Raw genomic sequence first — 25662 nt, 5'->3', positions numbered from 1 at the left:
TCTTTCGCGTCCTTGTTCACCAGAAAATTGAATAAGAACCAGCAGGCAAAAAAGTCGTGAATGGGAAAGAAAACGCGGAGAATGTAAAATCAATCTGAATTAGATCAATATGTCAGAAGCGTTCAGCGACGCTCAACAACGGCAAGCAGAGTTTTCGCATCTTTACTTACTCCGGTTGCTGGTGCCGCCGCTGCTTTCTACTCGAGACTTAAAAAGGGAGCGGGCGGCGAAACGCTAGATACTGGCAGCTCGAGATCCAAATCGACACATCCACTTTACATCGTGCTCATTTCTTCTACCCATCAGTTGCCATCCGTTTGCCATTCATTTCCATCCACTTTTCTTGTCTTCGTCTCAGGACACATCACGGTATCGACCGCCTTCCGACGCCAGTCGTGTATATATCGTGTATCCTTGTGTATTCCTACCGCTTACTCTATTTACCTTCGACAAAAACTTTTTGCGTGCCTACCTGTGTGTGGTGCCCTCCATCTCCGAACGTCGGACGCGCTCGGTTTGCTCCGCTTGCGCCCACCATTGTATATCGTCTTTCTGGGGGGCTGCTTTCCGCAAGACAGTCCCTTGTCTCATTTATTTGGCAGCCGGATTCAAGTTGTCTTCCTCGGCTTGAGCGCGCTTTTTGGGCTAAGTGCGCGGCGGGTACGTCAGCCTCCCGCATGAAAAACAACGTCTTTTGTACCGCGAAGGACAGCTGCCGGCGCGCCGCTTTTTTGTTTGCCTCCAACGTTGATGCGTTTACTTGACGTGGATCGGTTTTGCAAGGCAGCAAGGCGCTTTTTTCCCTTCTGTACCTTTGTTTCGAGGGTCGCGATAATCACAACAATCATCATGTGGAATCGAATACCAAACAATAATATTATCAAAATATTGGCGAATCCCAAATTTTATCATTCACGGTCTATTTATAAAATAAGAAAAACTTTTGTCATTCAGGAGAATCTCTCCGTCACGAAGTGACTTTTGCCTTCCCTAATTTAAACTATTCTTGGCGGCACTCTTTGCATTATTTATATTTTAATGCTGGTAGCAAGCAAATGTTGGAGAATAGTAGAAAGCAGCAGAAAGGATTAGATCGAGTTACCGTGGATATGTCACGTATTGAACCAATCTAACTGAAGCTCGTCTTTCACTCTCGACTTTCTTTATAATTCTACAGAAAAAATAATTAAATTAATGAAAACGAAAACTATCCACCATGCAAATCGTGTTTGGTCAAGTGTTCTCACGATGGTGTTGTTGACATAAATGCATTATTTTTAACGCCACCTTATTGCATAGAAAACTATGTTTTTACGTAATTCCCATTGTAGTAGACAAAGAATAAAAACGCGCTGAATGAAGGTTCCGTCTGAACTTACCAACGTGCATTGTTCATGCAACGGAAAAAAAGATGCAAAAGAAGCGGAACACAACGCCGAGAGAAATTAAAAGTCGGAAGATGTACCCATATTCCTCAAAGAACTAATGAGACATAATGAGAGCTAATGAGTGTCCTTTTGTGGCGTATTTCCCTTTTTCTTTTTGTGCACTCGCCGCGCGCGCTGCAAGTTGACGCCATGTGCGATAAACATGCGTGATTTATCTAGACACTAGCAAACGTTTTCCGCCGGCAGATTTTCTAACCATGTAGATGCTACTGCATCTCGCATTTTTTTCTTTAGATTTTTGTCGCCTGGTGTTGCCAGATTGCCATCTTGGTGCGACGTTTCTTTGCGCGCCGAGCAAATACGCATCCTGTGTGTTTTTTTTTTTTGTATGCGGGCTGGCCTGCGTCATAGCGAAATGGGACAGTATGATTACTCAAAGGGATGCGTGTCTCAGCCCGGAGGCGGCGGAACGTTCCGGACATGAGTCAGAGACGACTTTTGAGACGTCAGTGGCGGACAGTTACAAATTAACGAACGCAGCGAGATGTTTGTTTGGCATCGCGTGCAAAAAGGATTTTTGCCCTGCGGCTTTTTCTAGTTTACCCCCGATTTTGCTCATCGTTAGTTGTCGGCGTTGTTGTTCCTCGTCCTTTTTTTTTTGGTACTTGCTAAGCGTCAACTCACCGCACATCTCAATTCGCTCAAATGCAAACACAGCGCGTACATTGTCATCGTTAATTATGAATATTGCGCACTGTTGATTTTATAACGTTAACTATAACAAATTATTTGCTGCACTGGTTAAAGTCTCGTTTCGGGAAGTTTGTAAAGCAATTTCCGTGCCCACCAATAACGAAATTGCCATTCGCAAATCCACAGCTCTATCTTCCATCTATAAACACTTTCAAGCGGTGGTGGCAGTGGAGGCAACGAGCGAATATTCGCCGACTATATTTTACTTCATATATGTACGCATGAGTTTTCGCTTCGGAGCGGGAGAATAAAACGACGACACTGGCCGGCGCGCGCGTTGTACGAAGATTTACGGCACTCGGTGGTCAGTGTGCCGGCCATAAAACAAACATAAACGTGCATTTCGCATACACGCTGGCTGTAGGAATGTGTGAGGTGTTTTCCAGAGGGTTTCTTTGCCCGCCGCGCCGCCGCCGTCAAAGAGGGATCGTCCTCTCATCCAGCTTATGTCCATTTAGATTGCGTCCCACCTCCGGCTACCTACATCTACAATGCGCTGGTGCGAACGCAAGTGTAATGTGTAATGAAAACGTTATTGTGAACGCAATATTTGCCAACGCGCTCATAAAACCGTTTAATTGTAAAGCGCGCACTTACCTACTGGACACAGCTGTCCGAGCGCTTCGCTTGGGTGGACACGGTTTTTCCGCATTCCTTGCACGCGGAAACAAGCGGTGGACACAGTAGGCACGTGCGCGCTTTATGTGTGTGGGGGTGTAATTCACATGTTTATGCAAAAGCCACCCTGGTCCAGCACAACACCATGAATATGCTTACCGATCAGATTTATGCGCGAACTTTGTTTTTCAATTTACAAGATATAAAGGCGAACGTGGTGCCAGGAAGAGGTGATGTAGCTTAAACGAACCGGCGGCAGTAAACAGCTCCAGCGGTGAGTGGTGCGTCGCTGCGGTATCATAATGTGTATACGATGATACATTTCGGCATCGGTGGTGTATATGTGCGAGGCTTTTTAGTGGGCACCCGCCGTCGCGGCCACCGAGTGGAAGGTGTCGGATGGCGGACGCCGTCGGTTGGGCTGGCGCGCCGGGCTGTCACAACCAGGTTTGCACTAAAAGCTCCGGACGCCATTGCCATTCGCGATGAAATATTCTCGTCCGGCGTGCTCGGAATCATCATTTTCCGACGATGCCTTCGGGGCAATTCAGCGTTGAGGGTGCGCGCAAGGCGGAGTGGAAAGGCTGCTGCCGCCGACGTCGGTTTTGCAGTTCTTACGCTGGCCTGCCATGACTATATAGTGCGTTTCGGGTCTCGCCCGCATCGGCCGGGGAAAACCCTTAAGGGCACGACCGAACCAGATACGACAAACGACTTTCGCATATCCATCGTTGTAGCGCGATCGGTTTTTTGTCAATTCACCAATTTACTATTACGAAACGACGAGAACTGCCCAACTACAACGTTTACAAATGGAAATTGTGCGGCGTGAAAAACATTTGCCATACAAATTCGCGCGCCGAATATGGAAAACGAGCCAAAGCGTAAAATTGCGCTTTAATAAATTTAATCATAAAGATGACCCCATTGTGAACCGACGCTAGGTACAAAACCAGAAAAATATAAATAAAGGAGACTTATGCACAGAACGGACGACAGTCAGGGGAGCCTCCATCCTTAAATCATTATATTCAAAAAGGAAAATATATTTCCTCGGATACGTGTGATACGGGCACGCTGAGCCAGGCAGCATATGAAATGAAAAAAATGTGTATCAAAGAAAGAAACGCAAAAAAATGCGAATCTGACGAAAAGAGAAAAAAGTAATAATAATAATAACGTCCATGTGTGAGAATTATTTGTCCTGCTTGAAGGATGTGTTCCAACAAAAACACCAACCCACGCTGCGGAATAATTCATGCCCTCATGCACTAAAACTAAAATCTAGCAAAAAATCATTCGGATTTTATTTTAAATTTATTTAATTCATGCGAACTCAGTGGTCATATGAATTATAGCATAGACCAAAGTATAGGTTATTTTTTTTAAATAAAAAATATGAATTCTCCGCCAACTTTTTGGCAATGGAAAACAATCCTCGGTTATAATTCGCATCTTTGCCGCGTGTCTGTTTTTTTTTGCATTTCGTCGCTGCGCGTACCATCACAGCAGTCTTGAATTTCCATCCGCACCTATTGTTTTTCTTTCGTGTTACGTCTCGTCGACGCGCCGTGTTCGGTGTAACCAAGTCCCAGCGAGTCGCCATTTCAGTAAAGTGCTACAGTACGCCTGCACATTCACAATTTCTATTGTAATATTTACGCGACGCACGATCTTGTAACGGTGCGAATTGAAAATTGAAATGTTCCAGCTCGAAAATGCATAGAGAAGGATAAAGAGGAAGTTTATTGTGAGCCGGGATGGGGACGCAGCGCTGCACATTTCGCAGCCGCGCCGAACGGTGAAAATTGCAGAAAACTATAAAGTCTCAAGATACCCGCGTGTATTGAGATGGAATGGAATGCATAATCACATTCCGTTGCGCTTTGGCATTACAATATGACATTAGTATTTTCAAGGCGCACAACAAGGCAAGGCTTAGTTATTTCCACGGCGGCGGCGGCGGCAGTAGTAGCGAAAAGATTTTCGCATCGCCGGGGTGCGTTGCGAGTAAATTACGAAAGCGGCGTGCATTATTTGTCGATTACGCTAAAGTTAGGAATTTTCGCGTCGCTGATTTCTTTTGTGCATTTGCGCAAAAATGCGGAATGTCGAGCGCTTGCAATCGCAAGTTATATAGTCACTCCTTCCGTTTTTGTTTTGTGTTCGCGCAGCGGGCTTGCATTGCCAGCCACGTAGCATTTGTCCCGGGACAATAAATCGATGTTGTCTCATCTCTTGATCTCCGTCCGCTTGGAATACAATTGAACGATTGGAGCAACAACAGATAGTTCGAGAAACGAGTCGCAAAATGAGGGAAAGAAACCCTTGCTTTCTGATAACAAAAGAAGTTCCCTGTTCCGCGCCCTCGCTTCTTTTTCTTTTGATGCGCAACGAAATGAGCACATCCCGAGCGAACGAACGCAACCAGTCGCCAGGTTAAATGTCAAATAAAGTCATCAAAGGCGAAAAATTTATCTCGTTTGCTTCCGCATAGGTATACTTGAGATCAATATACAATTAAAACGGCGGAATGTTTTCGATAACAATAAGAGATTTCCGCTCTCGTGATTAATTCATTATTTATATTTAAATAATAAGAAAATTTCGACATAGGATATTCAAATAAACTTTGTTCAAAAAGTCGCGATTTTTAAAGATAAAACCAGGAGCATTTTTTAATAAAGCATGGTTAGTAAGTTTTGTAGAAGCGATTCGCTGCCTGGCAGAAAGATCGAAAAAGATCGTAAGTTTCTAGAGACGCATCGCATCGACACCGGCAGAACAAAAACAAGCGAGCTAGTCGACAAAAGTTATAACTGAAGTTCGAGTAGGCCCGCGATGGCGCCCTCATCTGGCCGTAGCAAACTTTTTGCCTGACACGTACAATATTTAAATGGGCTAAATTGATAAGAAACACACTTTTGCCAAAAACGGCAATTCAAATAGTTGCCTAACTTTTTCCCTGAATCAAAAAAACAAGGGTGTGGAAAACACGCGAAAAAAAAAACAACAAAAAACCTGTTTTTGCCAATTTACGAGATATGTTACAAGTATACCTGACTGGCTACCTATTCCTCAACTGCACCTAGGTTCAGTGGGTACATTATTGTTAACAAATTAAAAATTGCATATTAAATATTAAATGTACAAGCATAATATTCATGCGATTCTCAACCGTATCGCGTTTGGAGTCAGCAATTTACGCAGTATAACGCCTGCGCGATTTCTTAGCGCTTCGCGTTTCCGTGACATATGCATGTTGATTGTGTTTCAATGCGCTGTATGTACATTTGTAACAAACATTTATTTACGTCGTTGTACAGTAAACTCGTAACCTAACCCAGCGCAGAACAAAATTAGTGTATGTTTTTCTCTTCTTTTCTCGATGTGGCGGAGTACAAATGCATTGTGGACGTGGAGGTGGAGCCGCATCTCGCCGTGCGCATTTATATGTATGTATGGAAAAATGTTAAATCGGATTCGCCACGCGCGGAATGCAGAGTCGCGCTTCGAAGCGCGATGCTGTACGGTCGCGTCGAAATTTTCATGATTTCCATGAACTGGCGCCCGCAAAAATATTTCCATTATGCGCGTTGTTTCTTTTTTCCACCTTTTATCTGCGCGCCGAATGCGCACGCTTTATTTTTTTATTCATTTCTACATGAAACATTCATAAATATATTATGTGCCTTCGCCTCGCAAATTCTGTTCCTATCCGTATGCGAAGTCTACAGATTAATTTATCTGCAGAGGGAGTTTGTGAAACAATAAGTTAATGTTTTTAAATGGCTAACTGTCCAAATTTTTTTTTATTAATTACCAGTTGTAACCAACGAATTGCAGAATATGAAAGATAAGAAAATTCCCCATCAGATAGAACTATAATATACTTATATTTCCAATGGTGAAAGTTCAAAAACGCGACTAAAAGTGCTAAAAAGTGACATTTTTCAATTTTAGCCCATTTTTTTCAATCGCGAATATCTCGTAAACTAAAAGAGATAAATAAGATCTGATCGCAGCGTTTTAATCTACGAACTATTCTCTATAAGATAGGATAGTTAAAACGAAAATCTGAGAGATGAAATTTTAATTCTTTAGAAAAAATTGCCAAAGGGGGTGCTTGATAAATTTTATAGAGCATTTTTGATAATTAATATCTCTTAAACTAAAAGCGATAGCAACCAACAAATTGCTGATTACGAAAGATTGGACAATTATCTATCAGATAAAAATATAATATAATTATATTTCAAAGAGTAAAAGGTCAAAAAACGCGACTAAAAGTACTAAAAAGTGACATTTTTCAATTTTAGACCATTTTTTCAAACGCGAATATCTCGTTAACTAAAAGAGATAAATAAGATCTGCTCGCAGCGTCTTAATCTACGGACTATTCTCTATTAGATAGGATAGTTAAAACGGAAATCTGAGAGATAAAATTTTAATTCTTTAGAAAAAATTGTCAAAGGGGGGGGTGCTTGATAATTTTTATAGAGCATTTTTGATAATTAATATCTCTTAAACTAAAAGCGATAGCAACCAACAAATTGCTGATTACGAAAGATTGGAAAATTATCTATCAGATAAAAATATAATATAATTATATTTCAAAGAGTAAAAGGTCAAAAAACGCGACTAAAAGTGCTAAAAAGTGACATTTTTCAATTTTATCAAGCATTTTTGATAATTAATATCTCTTTAACTAAAAGCCGATAGCAACCAACAAATTGCTGATTATGAAAGATAGGAAAATTCTCTATCAGATAAAAATATAATATAGTTATATTTCTAAGAGTGAAAGGACAAGAAACGCGACTAAAAGTGCAAAAAAGTGACATTTTTCAATTTTAGCCCATTTTTTTCAATCGCGAATATCTCGTAAACAAAAAGAGATAAATATGATCTGATCGCAGCGTCTTAATCTGCGGACTATTCTCTATAAGATAGGATAGTTAAAACGGAAATCTGAGAGATAAAATTTTAATTCTTTAGAAAAAATTGCCAAGGGGGGTGCTTGATAATTTTTATCAAGCATATTTGATAATTAATATCTCTTAAACTAAAAGCGATAGCAACCAACAAATTGCTGATTACGAAAGATTGGAAAATTCTCCATCAGATAAAAATATAATATAATTATATTTCTAAGAGTAAAAGTTCAAAAACGCGACTAAAAGTGCTAAAAAGTGACATTTTTCAATTTTAGCCCATTTTTTTTCAATCGCGAATATCTCGTAAACTAAAAGAGATAAAAATATGATCTGATCGCAGCGTCTTAATCTACGGACTATTCTCTATAAGATAGGATAGTTAAAACGGAAATCTGAGAGATGAAATTTAAATTGTTAAGAAAAAAATGCCAAGGGGGAGATAAGGGAGATATAGGATCCGATTGCAAAATAAGCTAGTTTTTTGGAAATTTATACAATACGGTACAATATTAATAACATGTATCATTTGGAACAAGGAGAAATTTTCGTTATTTACGAAGTTCCGACACTTGCTTGCTTAGTTTTGAATATTCATTCATAATTGTCGCGAATACAGTTTCGAAGTGGAACAATAAAGCAAAAGGGCGGAGCAAGTAAAGCATTGACGCGCGTCGTGGGCGATTGACGATAGCGGCGAGAGAGGGTTATATTACGTCGCCCGCGCCGCGGCCGACCGGCATAAACTTTTCGTCGGTTTGCATTGCGGAGAAGTAGGGCGCCCCGGCACTCGGACGAATTTCGCTGCGACTGGCAGGACGCCAAACGCAGAGGTTTATTGGTCTGTAGCTAATTGATTGGCACCGAGTATGTGTGCACTATACGGCCGCAGTATTTGCCGCAAACATTCTGCTACCGTCTACACGCGCGCAGCGAACAAACACCGCGAGCGCGCGCAGAAAATAAAAGCATAGAAATGGGGACCGAAATTATCAACGATGACGGCCGCCAATCGGTTCGCGGAGGCGAAAATAAAAACATCGGGATGAGTGTGACGCGCACCGACTGTCAGGGCATATTAAATTCTCACATGTCCAATGTGTCAGATGTCTCCACCGCACACCTAACAACTACATCCAGAAAGTATCAAATTTTTCCACAATCGCGGCATTAGCGACAGGAGATAAAAAGCAGCTGAAAACAGTTGGTATATAGAATTCGAGTGGTTGGTTGCGAGGAGATCAATTAAATGGAGCCGTAACAGAATATTGTATCAATTAACGAAAAAATGTTTCGCTCTTACTCGCCAAAGACGGCGGTCGTGGAGGACAATTAGACGAGGAAAAAGCCATCATAAGATATATCAATATTACGCGCATGACTGCGACCGCAAGCACTGGCGAATGGCGCGCTGATCTTTCAGTTTTTTTCTCCCTCCGCTGCGCTCCAATTTCCCGCATACATGCTTTCACACATCGGAGCACAGATTAAATGGGATTCTTTTGTGCGCGCCAAATTAAAAGAGGCGAACAGATTCGCAGGACCGAAAAGAATGTAGCCCGAAACAAGAGCCTCGGCGAAGAATTGATAAAGATAATGAGACGATTGATTGTGTATATCGAATAACGCTTGACTAATTGAGGAATAGCGTAATAATTAAGAGAGATTAATCTGATCACGATGTATTCCAAATATCTAACTAATTGAGGGCTAATATGAAGAATTAATGAATTGACTTTTATAAATTTGATCAATTGGGTATCAAGTGGGTAAACAGTTGTTTTTGGTCACGTGGGCATTACAGACGAGAATAGATTGAGAGCGAGAGTAGCGAGCGATAAATCAATCGAGTGTTTAACAACGTTTAACGACGTGATGTTTTCAACTTCCACTTTATTTCCACGTTGAGTTTTTGTATTTCAACTTTGGTATTTTATGCAGGCGCAAGTTCCACCCCGTGTCTAAAGCCTGTGACTAAAGTACTTTAGTCGCGGCTTTGGCCATCCGTGTCTAAAGTAACACTTTTTATGTCTCAAAACCGTGAAAAAACTATAATCAAATATATGTTCTGGTAACCAAGCATTCTAGTTCCATGTCTGATACCGAATAAAAATGATGAAATAAAATAAAACAAAACATAAACAAATAAGTCCTTTTTGTGACAAACGTCGTTGATTTCTGTTTGTTTTTGTGTCTCGTTAGCTGCTGTACAACAAACAAAAATGTTTGCTAGGGGTAAGGAGCAAAGGTAAGTTCCGGAGTAATACTTTGCCATAGGCATGTTTTAATTGGCAATTAGCAATGCATTTATTTATTTATTTAGTTTATTGTGACGTGGATTTGCAATGAAAACAATTTACTTTAAATCGAACGTACTCGTATATATCCATTAGTTTCCAGACGTAAAGTGAAATGCGACATTTCGACTTGTTAACGCGCAACGCATTGAAAGAAAACACGCCGACGTATTCATGTTTGCCAGACTCCTTCGATCCAGCTGGAATCGCTCAGATTCTCATCACATCGTCGTTGAATCTATTAAAACTAGATTGATCTTTATGGTGGCACACCGACGCGATTAGGTTGTCGCAGACGCGCGCTACTTTGTCGTCTGGTAATAATGTGATGAAATCATGATAATCTCCTCTCGAGTTTCCTAATTGAATCGTCGTTGTGCGCCCGACTCCCGTGCGCAACGAAACCGACGAGTTCGCATGCCATAAACAAAGGATTAGACATCGAGGAGCGCAAACATGATCGACGCAGGCGCCAACCTCAAAAATCGCATTCGCGATCGGGGGCATGGCGAAGCGTTGTTAATTAAAATTTAATTTGATTATTGACTAATGCGTGGAGATTTATAACCCATGCATGGAGAGGGGTCAGGAGAGTCCGCGGACGAGCAAAAACACCAAACGCGCGAAAGCTATGCATCCAGCAGCCCAGAGCTCCGCATCGCATGTCGCCTGCGCAACTAATCGGAATTACAATTAACTACCATAATTCGATTTTGTCGACGCTTCATGTGCATTTTCTGCGAGCACGAATGCAGTGCAGCATGCATGATAATAACCTACTATTTATAAGTGCAGACCGCACATTTTTCTCATCAGGTATTCTCTGTATGGCCTAGAAATGAAATATATCTGCGCAATAGCTATCCAAATATAATTGTTTTTTGTTAGTTATTAAACTCCAGAGTAAGCGCTTTTGTGACCAGAAAATACTCGTTTTTAATACCATCCTGGTAGCGCTCGAGTGAATACAAAACATAACGCAAAATCCCGTCGCATACTCCATTAAAATTTTACCGCTCTCCCTCTAGGTGCGGTGTAAATCGACAAATTTTTGTTACTCGACATTTGCGTGCGCACTACGAACCCAAATCTTGATTCAGCGTTGTTATTTTGTTGCTGTTGGTTCATCTGTTTGCTAGTTTAGCAGTTGTTAGTAGTAATCTTTATAAAAAAAGGAAACCCTCACTACGGCTCTCAATGATTTGAGTATTTCGCACTATGCAGTTCCCGGCAGCGAGTAGTCAAAAGTGCCGCTCATTTATGCATGTACCAACATGACATGGTAGCATATTAACGCGTGCAAGCAACTGGGAAATGAAGCCTTTTCCAATTTCACAGTTACATTTCCGCTGCGTACATTGAGTCCAACTTTTGCTAAACCAAACACGGCCTGTCCATCATATCTGCGTTTACAGTGCGGCGGAGAGACGTGCAAAACTGGCCAACACGAACACACGCGCACACCGTTTCAAATTGCGAAAGTAGACTTTGGATAAATTTCATCTTTTAATGTAAACTCGGTGCTAATTCAACGTAAATATGGAGTGAGCGGATATTTTAAGTGAAAAATTTATATTTTTTTCATATAATGCAAACATCCCATTAAAAACACGCATTAATTTTTAAGCTTTAATATGCGAGATTACATAGAGTAGGGTTGAAAGCAGCTGCAGAAATTTGCAGATTGGAAGTTACTATTCCGTGCACTCGTATGTTGCCTTAAACAGTTGTAGGTAAATGTGTGGGAGCACGTGGGGAATTTAATTCCAGCAGTTATTTTGATATGCGCCCGACATAAATTGCAATAATTTCCAAACTAATGTTTCCCGAAAGCGGTGGCTTGGAGAGTGCACGTCGACTTAAGTTACCTGTAAGAAGCGGGAGGCAGGTAGATAATAAGTGTGCCTGTGCCGGAGGCGTGCGACGTACGAGGCGCATTGGAGCAATGTTTTCGTGTTTTCTTATTATCGCGCAAAGGCCGTGGCCTGAGCTCTCTGATACCTGCTGCCGCCTCCTGCGCGCGATTTGTTTGCTAAAAACTTTCCGCCGCCGAGCTTCTGACTGACTAAATGTCTATCAGCGCGCGACGCGTACGGAAAACGTATATATAAGCTGCTGAATATAATTAAATAGGCACTTAGTTACGTTAATTAATGAAATTTCCAACAACATCGTGAATGGCGGATGTTACCCTTTCGAACAACGAAGCACGCAGTGTATCAGAAAATTTTATAACGAATTAGGACCAATTACTTGTATGTAAGCGTTAGCGGAGTTGTTTAAAACTAAGAATATATATTTTCATTCATTTGCCACACTCGCTCTCCCAAATAATTTATTTTAATTAAATAATTAATTAGAAATTATTTAATTTATAAATATCGGTCGACCCCGAAATTTTCGTGCACTAATATTTGACGATTCTATATCGAAATATTGATATTAATTTCAATATTCAGCATTCTAGTGAATATCAGGAGTGAATTCGTCAGGTAGTGACTTTACGCACGAGAATTCAAATAGCACACACACACACGACTAAGTGTTCTCAAACACTCGAAATGTTCAAAATAGTATATTAGGTATCAAGTGGCTAAACCGGAGTTTTTATCAACGTTAAGTTTTTTGTATTTTAAATTTTCGAAATTCGTTCGCACACAACTAGAAAACATAAGGTTATAATTGTCGGGTGTGTAATGTTTGGCTAAGGGCGCATGACACATGCGCAAGCTCCACCCCGTGACTAAACCCCGTGGCAAAAGTACTTCAGTCACGCCCATGCAGGTCCGTGTTCAAAATACCACTTTTTGTGTCTCAAAACAGCAGAAAAACTCTCGCTTCAAAGGTGGAAGTAGAAAAATTGTGATTTACTTTAGTTTATATAAAATTTCGGTCCTGCTTATGTACATGAAAGACAAACAATTTGATATAAAATAATATTTTATATTTTTGGTTATACTTATTTTGATTCTACGCTCAGATTATTTTGAACTTTAGGTTGTAATTTGATGCAGCTTAAGAACTGCCCAGCCACCTTATACCCCAACACCTTCCCTCGCAATAATTAAAATCGCATCGTTCGCGCCGCAGAGTAAGCAACCGTACAAACATCCCGATCCAGCCGCCGCCGCCGCCGCCAGAATGAGATTATAAATAAGTAATAAATCTTCAAGACGTTTTTACGCGAAATTTATGCGGATCGGTGTAAATTCAGCAATGCAAATTCAATGGCCGAAATGGCAGAAGATCTCGTGTCCGAACAATGCCCGGCACTGGCATCGCCATTTGAAATGCGTTCACGTCGTTTGGTGTTTTCGCTCAGTACATGTCATCCGCCCACGTGTACCGCGCGCGCGTTGAATTCTGCCGCCGCAGCCATGCATGTATGTTAATTAAATTCAATCTATTCAAGTAAAACAGCACTGATTCCTGATTTCATCATACGCCCTGGTACAGCATCTCCACGCCTGCACGTCCTGATCGTAGATACACGACGGGTTACAAATAGAGCACAGCGAGGAATGCTCGCTTGCTGCATGTGTACAAAATATACATGAATGCCTTTGTTTGCTATTTAGGCTCTCCAAACTCATATGGAATGCTCGTACTACGTAAGGGCGATAAGGTATAATTTGAGGTATCATTTCTGCACTGGGGGTTGCTCGTAAACATATTTGTATTGCTATCATTTTGAACCTTGGAAAATTGCAATTTCAATTAGTTGTTTCCGCCGATACGCGAAAAGGCTACCAACCAAGTAATCCGCTAATATAAAAAATTATTTCAATTTTTTCAATTATTTCAATTGGCGAAACATTCAAAATTCTGTCGCTGCTTGGGTGCGTTCCGACTGCATCCTTATTTTCGTATAAGTATCATAATAGTCGGCCGGGCTTGAAATGTGGATAAACCCCAGATCGTAAACAATGGTGGTCAAAGTAACAATGTACTTGTGGTCAGCTCGCTCGCCTGGCCTCGAGTCCTCGACCCTTGGTGTGTTTTCTTGTTTCTTGGTCGAGTGCACTGCGTTGGTTGCGCACAATGCGAAGGGCAGCAGGACGAGGATACTTGCCCCACTCCCGAAGTCGTAGCGAGCGCGCTTTGTTGGCTTGTTGGCGCGTTCCCGGCGTGCAACTTCCGAATTAAGCTGAGTGCTTTTCCGTCGCGCGGCCTCCAAAATCGATCAAATCTCCATTTTTCTCGCAAAGCCGGGCGCTCAACGGCCGCCGACCTCTGCGAGGCGAGTGCGCGTGTCGTGCTTCAACTCTTTTCTTTTTAATTTGTGATTACAAACTCGGGGAGCGCGCGCGCCATCAACGCGCGCGACTCTTTTATGGCCACTTAATTCCCAGACAATTCGCGAACGCGGCGCTTCGTTTTGTAAATTCGAAATTAGAAGCTGCGATCGCAAGCAAGCGGAATACGAAGATAAGGGTGGATTGGCCCGAATCAAAAATGCAAGCGTCGCGCGCGTACTTCTTTGACACTTTCGCACCACTTCGATTAATCACCCCCGCAACTGTTGTCATTCCTGTCTCGACGTCTCACCGTGCACGCCAGTGTTTGATGTCAAGCCTGGATGGTTAATTAATAATTATAGCGCATGATAACTGTTGTTGCCGCAGTCTTCATCCGCCGCTAAGGGGATCGTCAAACTTCTTCGTCGACGATGACTACGTTTCGTCAAACTCGATCGCCCGTCATCTTCACCGCCAACGTACACACGCTGTCTTACTGTGTTTACCATGCGGTCTTGTTCATCAACGCCGCCGCAACATGCGGTTCGGATTCGATACACGCCGGTCCCGATTCAAGTGGCTATAATTAATCTAAATTGTAATTAGGACCCAGACAACTTCATTCCGCGTGGATTATTATTCGTCGGTGTTCGACTAGGATCGAGCACATCTCGATGCAAACTAGCTGTTCTCAGGTGATCCTCACGATGCTCGGCGCTCGAATTTGATGATTTTAAGACAATGGAAGGCGAGCAATAATGGCACTCGAGTGGTATATACGCGGAGGAACATCGACCGAACTTCGAGGTCCTGGATGGAAAAGTAAATAACTTGCGCGCGGCAATAAACAAGCAAAAAATGAAACGTAGGCAAAAGGCGATCAATCTTTATTTGCCAAATTGATATCGACTGTTCGGTCAGTTATTAATGATCCGATAGGTTTACTGGTTTTACTTTAACTACTTACTCGCCAGAAGAAGCGTGAGCTCGATGCAGTCTCTCGAAAGTTTAAGCACGTATTGAAAAACTCACGCCACGCTTTCGCCACATTTTCCTTGATAAAACGTTATATAGTACACACTGAACATGACTAAAACGGAGGCAAAAGACAAAAAGAAGAATAATATCGAATGGCAGCAGGCGGCGGCGTCCGGACCGAAGGAAAATAGAAAAACGCGGCCGGAGACAAAAAAAAAGTCGACATCGTGACAAATCGGGATCATATAAACGCCAAAAAGTTATATGCTGCTGCCACGATATAAGTAACGCGACGGAGTTGAAATGGGTCTGCGGACCGCCGCCGCAAACCAACTTGGGAGAACCGAGGACGGCGGGCGGCGGTGTTCGAGGCGCGCGATGGCCCATACGCCTCATAGCATACAAAGCCGGTCGTAACGTTTTGTGGCTGGATTGATCCGAATTCGATATACGTCGACGCTCTGCCGAGTCGACAAACACGTTCCGCCGCCGCTATGTCCGATACAGTTGCACTTCCATGCCGCCGTCGCCGCCGCCGCGCGGCTCCGCGCAGCGTTACAACTACTTTACGGCCACTCGTAATACTCGGCGTATTATAAAAAGTTTTTCCTTGTTTGTGTGTGACGCGACTTTCGCACACCTTTCTTACCTCCCCCTCCGTCACATTTTTCAGTTCAGTTCATGTACGTGCTTTATTTGCCGGCGAAAAACACAAAGTTATTCAATGGTATTACCGGGAAGATAATTTGAGAAAGCGAATTAATTTTTTAAATTTAATAAGAATAAAACACGCTGGGACGCTCGGGCGCGCCGTCGGGGCCAATAAATTTTCTTATAATGTGCTTGCGCCCGGAACACTGCGCCGAAAAAACGCGCTCCTGTTGGCAATAAAAAAATTGTACAACCCGCAACCGCGCGGCGGCTTAGAAAGGCGCCATTAAAATGAAATTATAAAGCCGTATTTTTGTTTCGCCCACTTTCCACGTTCTTCCCATTTCTGGCCACCACCTCGTTGCTGTCCGCGCAAGCATTCGTTTTTCATACTTTCATTTCACCCGATTATAGTGCGTATCTCCATAGCAAATCGTTTTCCATTTGCACTAGAACATATTTTAATACAATTTCGCTTAATAATGCAATGCAGGTATATTATGAACCGCAAATCGAGACATTTATCTATGCTCCAACTGAATTTGTTATGAATTTTGAGGGTCTGAAGCCAGTCCGAGGTTCTTCACATAGAATCGTCAACTGTTTATGTTTTTTTACGCTCTGGACCAGTCTACGACTCAGTGTTGTCGTTTATTACGCAAAAAAGATTTTTCATATGTGGGGTCGGTTGTGTTCGATTTATTTTCGCTGTATATTTGTAGGAAAACATGCCCTTCTGTCGGCTATCGTATTTTTTACATGTCTTGCGCACTGTGTCTTCACTCCTGACATGCACGGCTCGTTTACCATTCGCACTGGCTTCTCTTTCATATCGCGCCGGCTTCGACGCTATCCAAAGCATACACGTTCGCCGAAGGAAGGTGAAAAATTCACCGCCATTATATACACATATCGGCACATTAATCTTAGGTATTGATGTAATCGAACTAATGCACCTTCTGGGAGTAGTATAATCAGTTACCTTCTTCCCGTTTTTGACAAATTGCACTCGAGAGAGCGGCAGCCAGCAGCGCGAAGCGAAGAAAAGATGATCCTCAACGGCATGCCATCGCCACTGAGCGAATATTTGTTATTAAACTTTTCGGCCATCATCATCTTTATCTAGTGTAGCAGATTTCATCGGCGAAGGAGCACTTATGGAGGCCTAAGGTTTTTCCTACATTATCTCTCTTTTTCTTCTCAATGACAAATGCATAGCTCGGCGAATTGACACAATGAAGCAGTTGCAGACAAATGGCATGATAAAATAAGAATTCTCGTAAAACTTGCGCGTCGCTTCATATTATTTTTATTATTTCCCGATGACAAGTGGCGTAATGCCTGCTCAGCACTTTGTCACCGCCTGGGTGGCTTCCTGCCTTGGTGCGCGATTTATTTTCTTTTGGCGGCTTACGCGTAAAAGCTAACACACGCACATGCACACATTGCATGCCCATCAAATTTTACGTGGCGTTAAACTTACGGGGTATATATTCTTTTTTCGGTTTTAGTGTGAAGACGAAACCACTGACGTGTTCAAGGCGGTCAGCAGGTAAGGTGAAAACATTCAGCAATACAACACAAAACAACTTGAAATCAAAACGGGTAAAATACATCTGATAAGTATTGGTTAATTTTATGAATTATTGTTAATAGTATATTAACTATCAAGTGGCTAAACAGGGAGTTTACTCACGAGATTGATTGAGAGCGAGCGTTTAAGCAATCGAGTGTTTAACAACGTTTAGCCACGTGGTGCTTACGCCATTTTTTCTATTTACACACTAGTTCCTAATTGATAAGATTTTTGTATTTCAACTTTTGTATTTTATATAATCGAAATTTTCGCGCACACTACTACAAAATGTAAGGTTATTAATAACATACTGACGTGTTTGACTGACGTATGACATTTCATACAATCTTGTGCTGCTCCGCAGGTAAATGCGCAGGCGCGGGCTCCGGCCCGTAAATAATGGATATTACTCACGACATCACCGTCCGTATATAAAATGCAAAATGTACTTTCTTTCAAGTGAATCCTAACATTAATTTGTAAATGAAGCATGAAAACTGATCAAGTCATGAAACTTTGAATTGCTTCCATGGATAGCATCCAAAAATCATCGAGCGTTCCGATAGCGCGCTGCTTTCCTTCCCGAGAAACGCGAACTTGAATTAGTCACGGAAAATTTCGTAATTAGCAAATAACAGATTAATTAATCATTCAATTTACAACATGATAGCTATACGCGCATTTCCTTATTTACGCCGTTGCTCATTACCCCGACCACGTCTCCAACGTCTCCGCATACACTTGGGACTTTGGGTTGCCATTGCATTGGAAAACTACTCAGCTTTTGCTCTTCCGTAATCCGGGAAGCAACTCGCGTCGTTCGAAAGTTTAGAGTTTACCGGCTCGACACGCGCTTACGCCCAGGTTCGACAACTCGAAAAGTTACGCGCGTTCGACGCCGTTAACGCGTTGTCTTACTTAGCGCAGGCATGCAATCTCGCAACCGCTTTAATTTCATTGAGTGGTAATGTGTTGCGCATTTCTCCAAATGGCAGAAACACAAAATGTTTTCAACGCAGATCACTATGCCTATGAAAATAATTTTGGTTACCATAACAATCCGGCTTATTTATTTTATTACGAAAAGTCACTGTTCGATGCAAAATTGCCAATTTATATCTCCCGCGAAAACTGCATATTAAGTGCCAACAAATTTTGGTTTTCAAGCCGTTTTAAAGCTTATTGGCAACAATTCCTAGTGTTTACTGGTGTACCGTGGGTATTACGTGGACAGTGTTAATTGGTAAGTAGTATTTTATAAGATAATACAAGCGACCATCACAGGCATGCAAACAGACATTGCGGATTTAATTGTGTATGTACAAAGCTTGGCGACAAAAACAACATTGAAAATGACCACAGATGTACAGAAACTAATTAAATTGAATGTATAAATACAATTAAGTACATAGGTAATGTGCCTTCTTTAAAATCTATAGGTTTTAAATCAATAGTGTTGGCAATACTGCCATGGTACTGGTTATTTGGTACAACACGTATATACTCGTATCTAGCTTATTTGCGGCAAACTTCTCAAGTTCGGGCAGATTGCTGATAATAAACAGCTGACAAGATGTAGGTGATCAAGTGGTACACGCAATATTTTCTTGTGTGCGTGCATTGGTTCTACGATATAGATTACAAATTAGTTTCATGTCTCCTGGGCCTAATATATGCCGATCCCTCTCATAACATTCTGCATTTTATTAAAAAGAATATGAAAAATGCTTTTAATGCATTATTCATATGCTTATAATGCATATTTCTATTTTCACCTTTAAACCGCTAATATTTCCAATGTTTTGAAACAGAAATAGTGGTACTTAAAACGCGAGCGGCTAAAACCGTGACTAAAGTACTTTAGTCGCGGGTTTTAGTTACGGGGTGGAGTTTGCGACTGCGCATTTTCCTATAGTGCAATATGGAAACAGAGTAGAAGTAAAAAATATAGCAATTAATAAAAAGCAATAAAAATGAAAATATCTGCATCTACTTCATAATTAAATGCTTGTCAAGTGTGACAATCAAAGTCTTCATTAATCTACGGACAGTTTTATAATCGAATTTATGTAGAAGATTTAAGTAGATAAAAAGAACGTATACGCCTTGATATAAAGCTGTTATCGTGTTGCGTGCGCTACAAGACATGCCAAGATTAGATAGAAAATCCATGTCCAGCATTCCGTGCGACTAGCGGGCGCACGCTAATTGATACGAGTACAAATTGTTCGTAATTGAATTAAATTTTGCATCGCGCGCGCGGGCGGGGTGTACAACGCACTGCATGCGTCGGCCCGGAATGTAACTTGATTAATTTCTGGGATCGCAAGGGTAATTCAATTAACCAAATTGACGTCCAGGTTGAAACAAACAAGTCGGCGCTGGTATCCGCTGGCATGTCGGGAGCCGCAGTTGCCACCTCCTTTTGTTGCGCGCCACGCACGTACACACCTACACTCCTCGCATCCAGGTATGCAGCTGCGGGGGTAGGTAATCTTTCGATATCGAAAGTTTGTCGAGTTTAGTGCCATTTAGTGTCGGCTCGCGTCGCGTCTAGGGAGCGTTGCTTTCTGCCTTCTGCCTTCTGCCTTCATCTCGAGACGGGCCCGCGCGCGTCGTCCTCTTTGATATGCCACTTAATAAAACTCCCACGAGTCAACGTGCCGCCGTCGTAGCGTGTGATAACGGTAGGACCGAGGGGCGACGCTGGCGACGTTGACGGCGGTAATAATTCCATAACTTTGAATGAATACATTCTAAACGTTGCAATAATTTTACTTGGCGAAACTATAAAGTTATTAGGTACCAGCCGATAAAGTTCGGGCACGTGCGATCATTGAATACGCGATTTGCAAACGCCGATTTAGCAATTATTCTTATTGTCAGGTCGGTTTGAATGCAGTGCACCGAATGTTGCGGCAGCAAATTGCAGTCCACTACCGAATTCGAGGTAAACCAGAGCATAAAAATGTATTACCAATCAATATATACTTCTATACAACTTTGGATGGTATACAAGTGGCTAAACAGGGAGTTTACTCACGAGATTGATTGAGAGCGAGCGTTTAAGCAATCGAGTCTTTAACAACGTTTAGCCACGTGGTGCTTACGCCATTTTTTCTACTTACACACTAGTTCCTAATTGATAAGATTTTTGTATTTCAACTTTTGTATTTTATATAATCGAAATTTGCGCACACACTACTACAAAATGTAAGGTTATAAATAACATACTGACGTGTTTGACTGAGGTCGCATGACATTTCAAACAATCTTGTGCTGCTCCGCAGGTAAATGCGCAGGCGCAAGCTCCGGCCCGTAAATAATGAATATTACTCACGACATCACCGTCCGTATATAAAATGCAAAAATGTATTTTCTTTCAAGTGAATCCTACTTCTATACAACTTTGGATGGTTGAAAAATCGAGAAAAATTAGAAATTTACTTAAAGTGCTAATACGGTTAGTGTCTATTCGGGTTGATTGATCGGATTTGTTTCGTTTATTCAGTCCTGTGTTTTCCAATTCGAAATTTCGAAAAACGAATCTGCGAGCGTATATCTGTTGATTTTGCGCCCGTGAACCCTCCGGCGCACCGGAACACTGTCTGCGTTTGCAGAACTAACAAACCCCGTTGAATCCATCCACCGGTGGCATTCTTCGCAAGTACGCGGCGCGCACTAAACGCTAACAGTTTTGCGCGCACCACACGCTAGTGTATGAAATTTAATGATTACACGCGTACGCGTGCATTCGGCGCTTAATGTCGTTTGCCAGTTTATATCGGTTCGTTTCGCCGCCGGCGAGTTTTTATTTGCTGTCAATTTTAAGGAATGTTTACTTTTCACTTAGCTTTTTGCGCGCACATCCGCCGGCTGAAAAACCGAACAAATGAACACCGGACACGAAGCGGCGGGCTGGCGTGTGTGTGTGCGATCAAAAGCAATGAAAACAACATCTCGGAAAAATATTTCATTTGTTGTTAGCATATGAAAAGATCGAAACAATCGATTCAAGAGTCGTTATTCATTTGATTCGTTCGCCGCGTGGCCGTCCGGACAGGCCATTGAATTCCGAAGCTTTCGCCAATGTTTCGCTACGCTTCCAACACATTCAGCGCTATTGTTTGCTCTAGTTTCACCCCGAAATGCCGCACCACCACACGCGCGCACGCTTTCCGCCGTCTCAGTTGTCCCAACTAGTTCAAGGAGTATTAGTATTAGTGATCGCTGCGGCCACCGGAGTGGACTGCTGGAAACAATGAACATATATTATGTCCACATAACGTTTTCGCCCATCGGGTAGCTGGGTCGGATTGCGATGTACTTGCGTGTCCGTGCGGCGCAAATTTATCCAAAACATAAACTTTGATTTATATTAAAGTCTCACTCACGTACGACTTGTAACAACTCAACGTTGGCAATCCTCCGCGAAAATACAAATACAATATTATGGACCATCTCGCTATAGTTAGCAATTGAGGACACAGTTCCTTTGCGCTGGAAAATTATATGGTAAATATTTATTCTGTACCTAGATGTAGGGCATTCGACTATCTATAGTTGAGAGACGAGTTAAATCGTTACACAAATTCCAAATTTAATCGAAATAACTTTAACTTCATAAAGAAATATTTAATATCTTGAATTGAGTTGAGTAATTAAGAGTAATATAATTCCTAGAAATAAATATGATTAGTTTTCTAAGCCTCATATGTACCAATTTGCTGGATATTACCGGAATCATTTTTATTTAATTTTCGTGGATCGAATAAACGCTCCAAAACATAAAATATTAAAAAACTCCCCAGGGGCATCTGTTCGGAGCATACGAATTTAAAATGGCTTTGACCGGAAAGACGTTAGTGTGCGATCGGTATTTATCGAATACTAGAAAATTGCAGAGAAAGAAAATCGAACGCGCAAAATATGTCCATGTTTACAAATTAAATTCACATATTCTCCTATTCTTATAATCGCGTATGCCTTGAAATATTTCTAGTCTACATCATCATGTCAATATGTTGACAGTGCAAAATTTTCAGTTCAATCACATACCACACACTCACAAAATTGATCAAATACCGGCGGAAATATTAACCGAATCAAAATGGGAAAACAACCAGAATGCGTACAGGGCGATCTAATATACGTAGTCGTAAGAAACAATGAACACATCGAAGAAATAGCAGTAAGACTCTCACAAAGGATTGGCGAATTGAAAACACTAGTCGCGAGGCGCTTCAATGTGAACATGCGGCAACTATGCTTGATCTACGCGGGTAGGGTCCTCGCGGATACGGAGAACCTTTTCGATTGTAACATGACGCATGGTTGTACGGTTCACTTGGTCATCCGTGATGACCAAGTAGATACATGCAGATTTAAGAACTGCGTTTTACAAAGCATCGCGGCCAGCTCAACAGATAATACAAGGTTAGAAGAAGAAGACACCACGGATGAAGCAGACCCCGTAGCTCATTTACTCAGTAATGATAAGTTTTTGGGAACTCTCCGAAAGCTTCACCCTGAATTCCAAAACGTCGTATTAAATCCTGATGTTGTAAATATTATTCGACATCCGAATATGCTTCAGGAATACTTGAAAGCTTTTACTGACGATTTTGAGGACACATCGGATGACGACCAGGATGCAGATCTAGAGAACACCATGACTGGTATGTTGGCAACCGGTGACAAATCTTTGAGTTCAGGTGTCAAAAAAAAACCAACACGCGAAAGGCACTCAACTTTAGTGAGTGCAGCGGCGGCGTTAGTGCGCTGGGTAATTTTTATTGCCGCGTTTGCATCCACCCTAAGCTCCTTTTGTTTTACGCGTCTGGTGCGAATGAAACATTCCTTTGCATCGCGCTATGACCTCTAGCACACATTTACTTAATGCCGATGGCATTCGTTTTACGAGCGCGCATAAAAAACGTAATTGCAAATTTTTTCGCGCTCGTCGATACTGTATGGGAAAACTGAGCGCATTTTTGGTTTTTTTCTCTCCCAGTTTTTATTCTAATCAAAAATGCATTTTACGAACACATTTATCTACTTGGTGTTTTGGCTTAATTTTTTTGTGTTTTTAGTTGTTTATAGCACCTTAATCTTCCTACTTTTTTTTTCTGATTTTAATATTTATCGAATTTGTTTTGTTGTTAGTAGGTAACTTCGAGACGTTGCCCCGTTTGCAGTATCCTCATTCTCAAGAAGAATCCTGCACTTTCCCGAGTCTTGTCAATCGGACTAATCCCAACATATATCAGTTCGAAAACAACAACAATAACCCATATTCCAACCCTTGGGCAACGGAAGGAACACAACAATTTGGAACAACACATGGTATTAACCAGGTCCTCAATAGCTCAAACCCCCTGAGTTCAATTGAAGACGGCGCTAGTGACTCAAATAATCTGCAAACCTTTGTGGAAAGCACGCCGAATCTTAGCAGCACCAATCTAGGCCACTATCTATCTAGCATTTTTGAGAATCTGGAGACAATGGATTCCGCAAGTGGGCTACGCGACTATATGGCTCAGATGGCTCAACAACGTCCGCCACCGCCGATCCAGCCACCACAGGTACGGTACCGAAACCAACTGGATCAACTTCAACGAATGGGCTACACTGATCCTGACGCCAATCTACGCGCGCTATGTCGGACCTTCGGTGACCTCAATGGGGCCGTTAGAATTCTCGCACGAGAAGAATGATTTTTGTAATTACATCTTCAGTCCTGAATGACCTAGCGCATCTCAACACATCGTAGAAGAAAATTCTCAGTGATTTCCGCCGTGTTTCATGTAATCATATTAAAAAAAAGCAGTTTTATAACAATTTAAATTAACAATTAAAAGTCAATTAAAGTTTGAGAAGCTGCTGGACAACTATGTGTATAGTATATTTAGATTAATATTGCCTCCAAAGAAGAAATTATTGAACTCACGTCACGCTTGTTTTGTAAAACCCAAAAAAATATTATGTATCTTTGACGTATAATACTCTCTCCTCTATTGGGTTTTCATTTTTGAAAATTATATTATTTTATGAATAAAACCCATGGTTAGAACCGCGCCGTACGAATTTGAAACCAGGGACTTAAGAGGCTACCCACGCATCCCGAACGAAAGCTAGGAGAGTACTTCAACCTTCTACGTTTATAAGGCTCTAAGCGCAGCGACATTTACTTCCTTCATACTCATGGGAATTGTAAGGATATAACAGACACAAAAACTACCTATAGGTACTGAAGTAGAGGACTCGCTGCAGAACTCGAAGCAAAGTCAAAATGCGGATTCAATGCCTAGGAGGAAACTCTCTGACCTGAAGAAAGCCTAAATGCATAGGTAAGGTTAATGTTGAGTAACGGCAGTATATCAATGGTATTACCGATGATATCACACATTGACTATGATGAACCGTATTGACAACGTCAAGAAGAAAACCAGGAATCGGGCTATATGAAAACAATATAGAAAGCATCTAAACTAATTCACAGTTGATAAGGTAAAAATCTCTGTATAATGCTATCAATTTTATATTCCAGGTAAACTGACATAAAAAACACCTGGAGATTCGATAGTTGCATTAGAGAATGTTGTAGATGCTGCGCGTGCAAAAATAACAATTGAAGAAGTACTAAAAAGTCTGAGTAAAGAAAAATAATGATTTCTGACAATCAAGTGTTGAAATTTGTTGCGCATTGTGCATTGTTGTGCACCATGAAAGGAAAAAATAAAAATACTACAAGTCAATATGCAATGGAAAACCCTAAGGAAAAAGACCCCATAAATACCTATTCAGCAAGCGCTAAAAAAAAAATTTTCATTTTTTAAATTTCTTTTTGCAGTATGGCAATGACTTCCAGCTTCCAGATGTGTAATTAGTTCGTGCTGCCAAACATAATTTTCCGCACTTGTTACCCAATATATTATTATAGCCCTCCAGATTCCCGCGTTTCTTGGTATTCATCAGGAATGATGTTAATATTTCGACCGGATGTCCATAATTACTTATTATAGTTTAATTACGACCCGCCTGCGATTACATTAAGATGATTAATAGTGTAGTGGGGTCGATAGCCTGTCTTTCGTTTATTATCCGCTCGAGTCCTTGTTAATTCATTAATTAAATGACGCCGGGGTTTAAGTTGACTGCGTTTATGCTATAATTATTTAAATTATTCTTTTGTTTATGATGCAACCACCCCTATTATATCGCCGAAGG

The 25662-nt window shown here is 41.5% G+C and overlaps 2 protein-coding genes and 1 long non-coding RNA gene across 7 annotated transcripts in view; 1 reads left to right on the top strand and 2 right to left on the bottom strand.

Moving 5' to 3' along the window:
* Positions 1 to 25662, bottom strand: part of LOC135791465 (uncharacterized) — a 67144-nt gene that overhangs the window by 10288 nt on the left and 31194 nt on the right. The window lies entirely within an intron of this gene.
* On the bottom strand, positions 17351 to 17748 carry LOC135794905 (uncharacterized). Its single transcript, XR_010548977.1, has 2 exons — positions 17554 to 17748; positions 17351 to 17446 (listed from the first exon to the last, which is right to left on the bottom strand). It is a non-coding gene; the product is annotated as an uncharacterized lncRNA (long non-coding RNA).
* LOC135794802 (ubiquilin-like) lies at positions 18511 to 24311 on the top strand. Of its 3 annotated transcripts, none has more exons than XR_010548956.1 (2): positions 18511 to 18676; positions 23599 to 24311. XR_010548956.1 is itself a non-coding variant. In XM_065306224.1 (2 exons), the coding sequence occupies exons 1-2, from the start codon at positions 22544 to 22546 to the stop codon at positions 24147 to 24149; spliced, it is 1116 nt and encodes a 371-aa protein (XP_065162296.1). In that variant the 5' UTR covers positions 22443 to 22543; the 3' UTR covers positions 24150 to 24311. The 3 variants fall into 3 exon arrangements, 2 of the variants coding, with proteins under 2 accessions (XP_065162296.1, XP_065162286.1); XM_065306224.1 differs by lacking the exon at positions 18511 to 18676 and adding an exon at positions 22443 to 23111 and having other exon boundaries at positions 23602 to 24311; XM_065306214.1 differs by lacking the exon at positions 18511 to 18676 and adding an exon at positions 22444 to 23111.

This window comes from Atheta coriaria, unplaced genomic scaffold, assembly GCF_025399875.1.
Source record: "Atheta coriaria isolate IRGN ID8LTWV9N9 unplaced genomic scaffold, Caltech_Dcor_3.1 hic_scaffold_1_pilon, whole genome shotgun sequence".
Lineage (NCBI taxonomy): Eukaryota > Metazoa > Arthropoda > Insecta > Coleoptera > Staphylinidae > Dalotia > Dalotia coriaria.
This window is presented reverse-complemented; position numbering and strand designations above follow the sequence as displayed.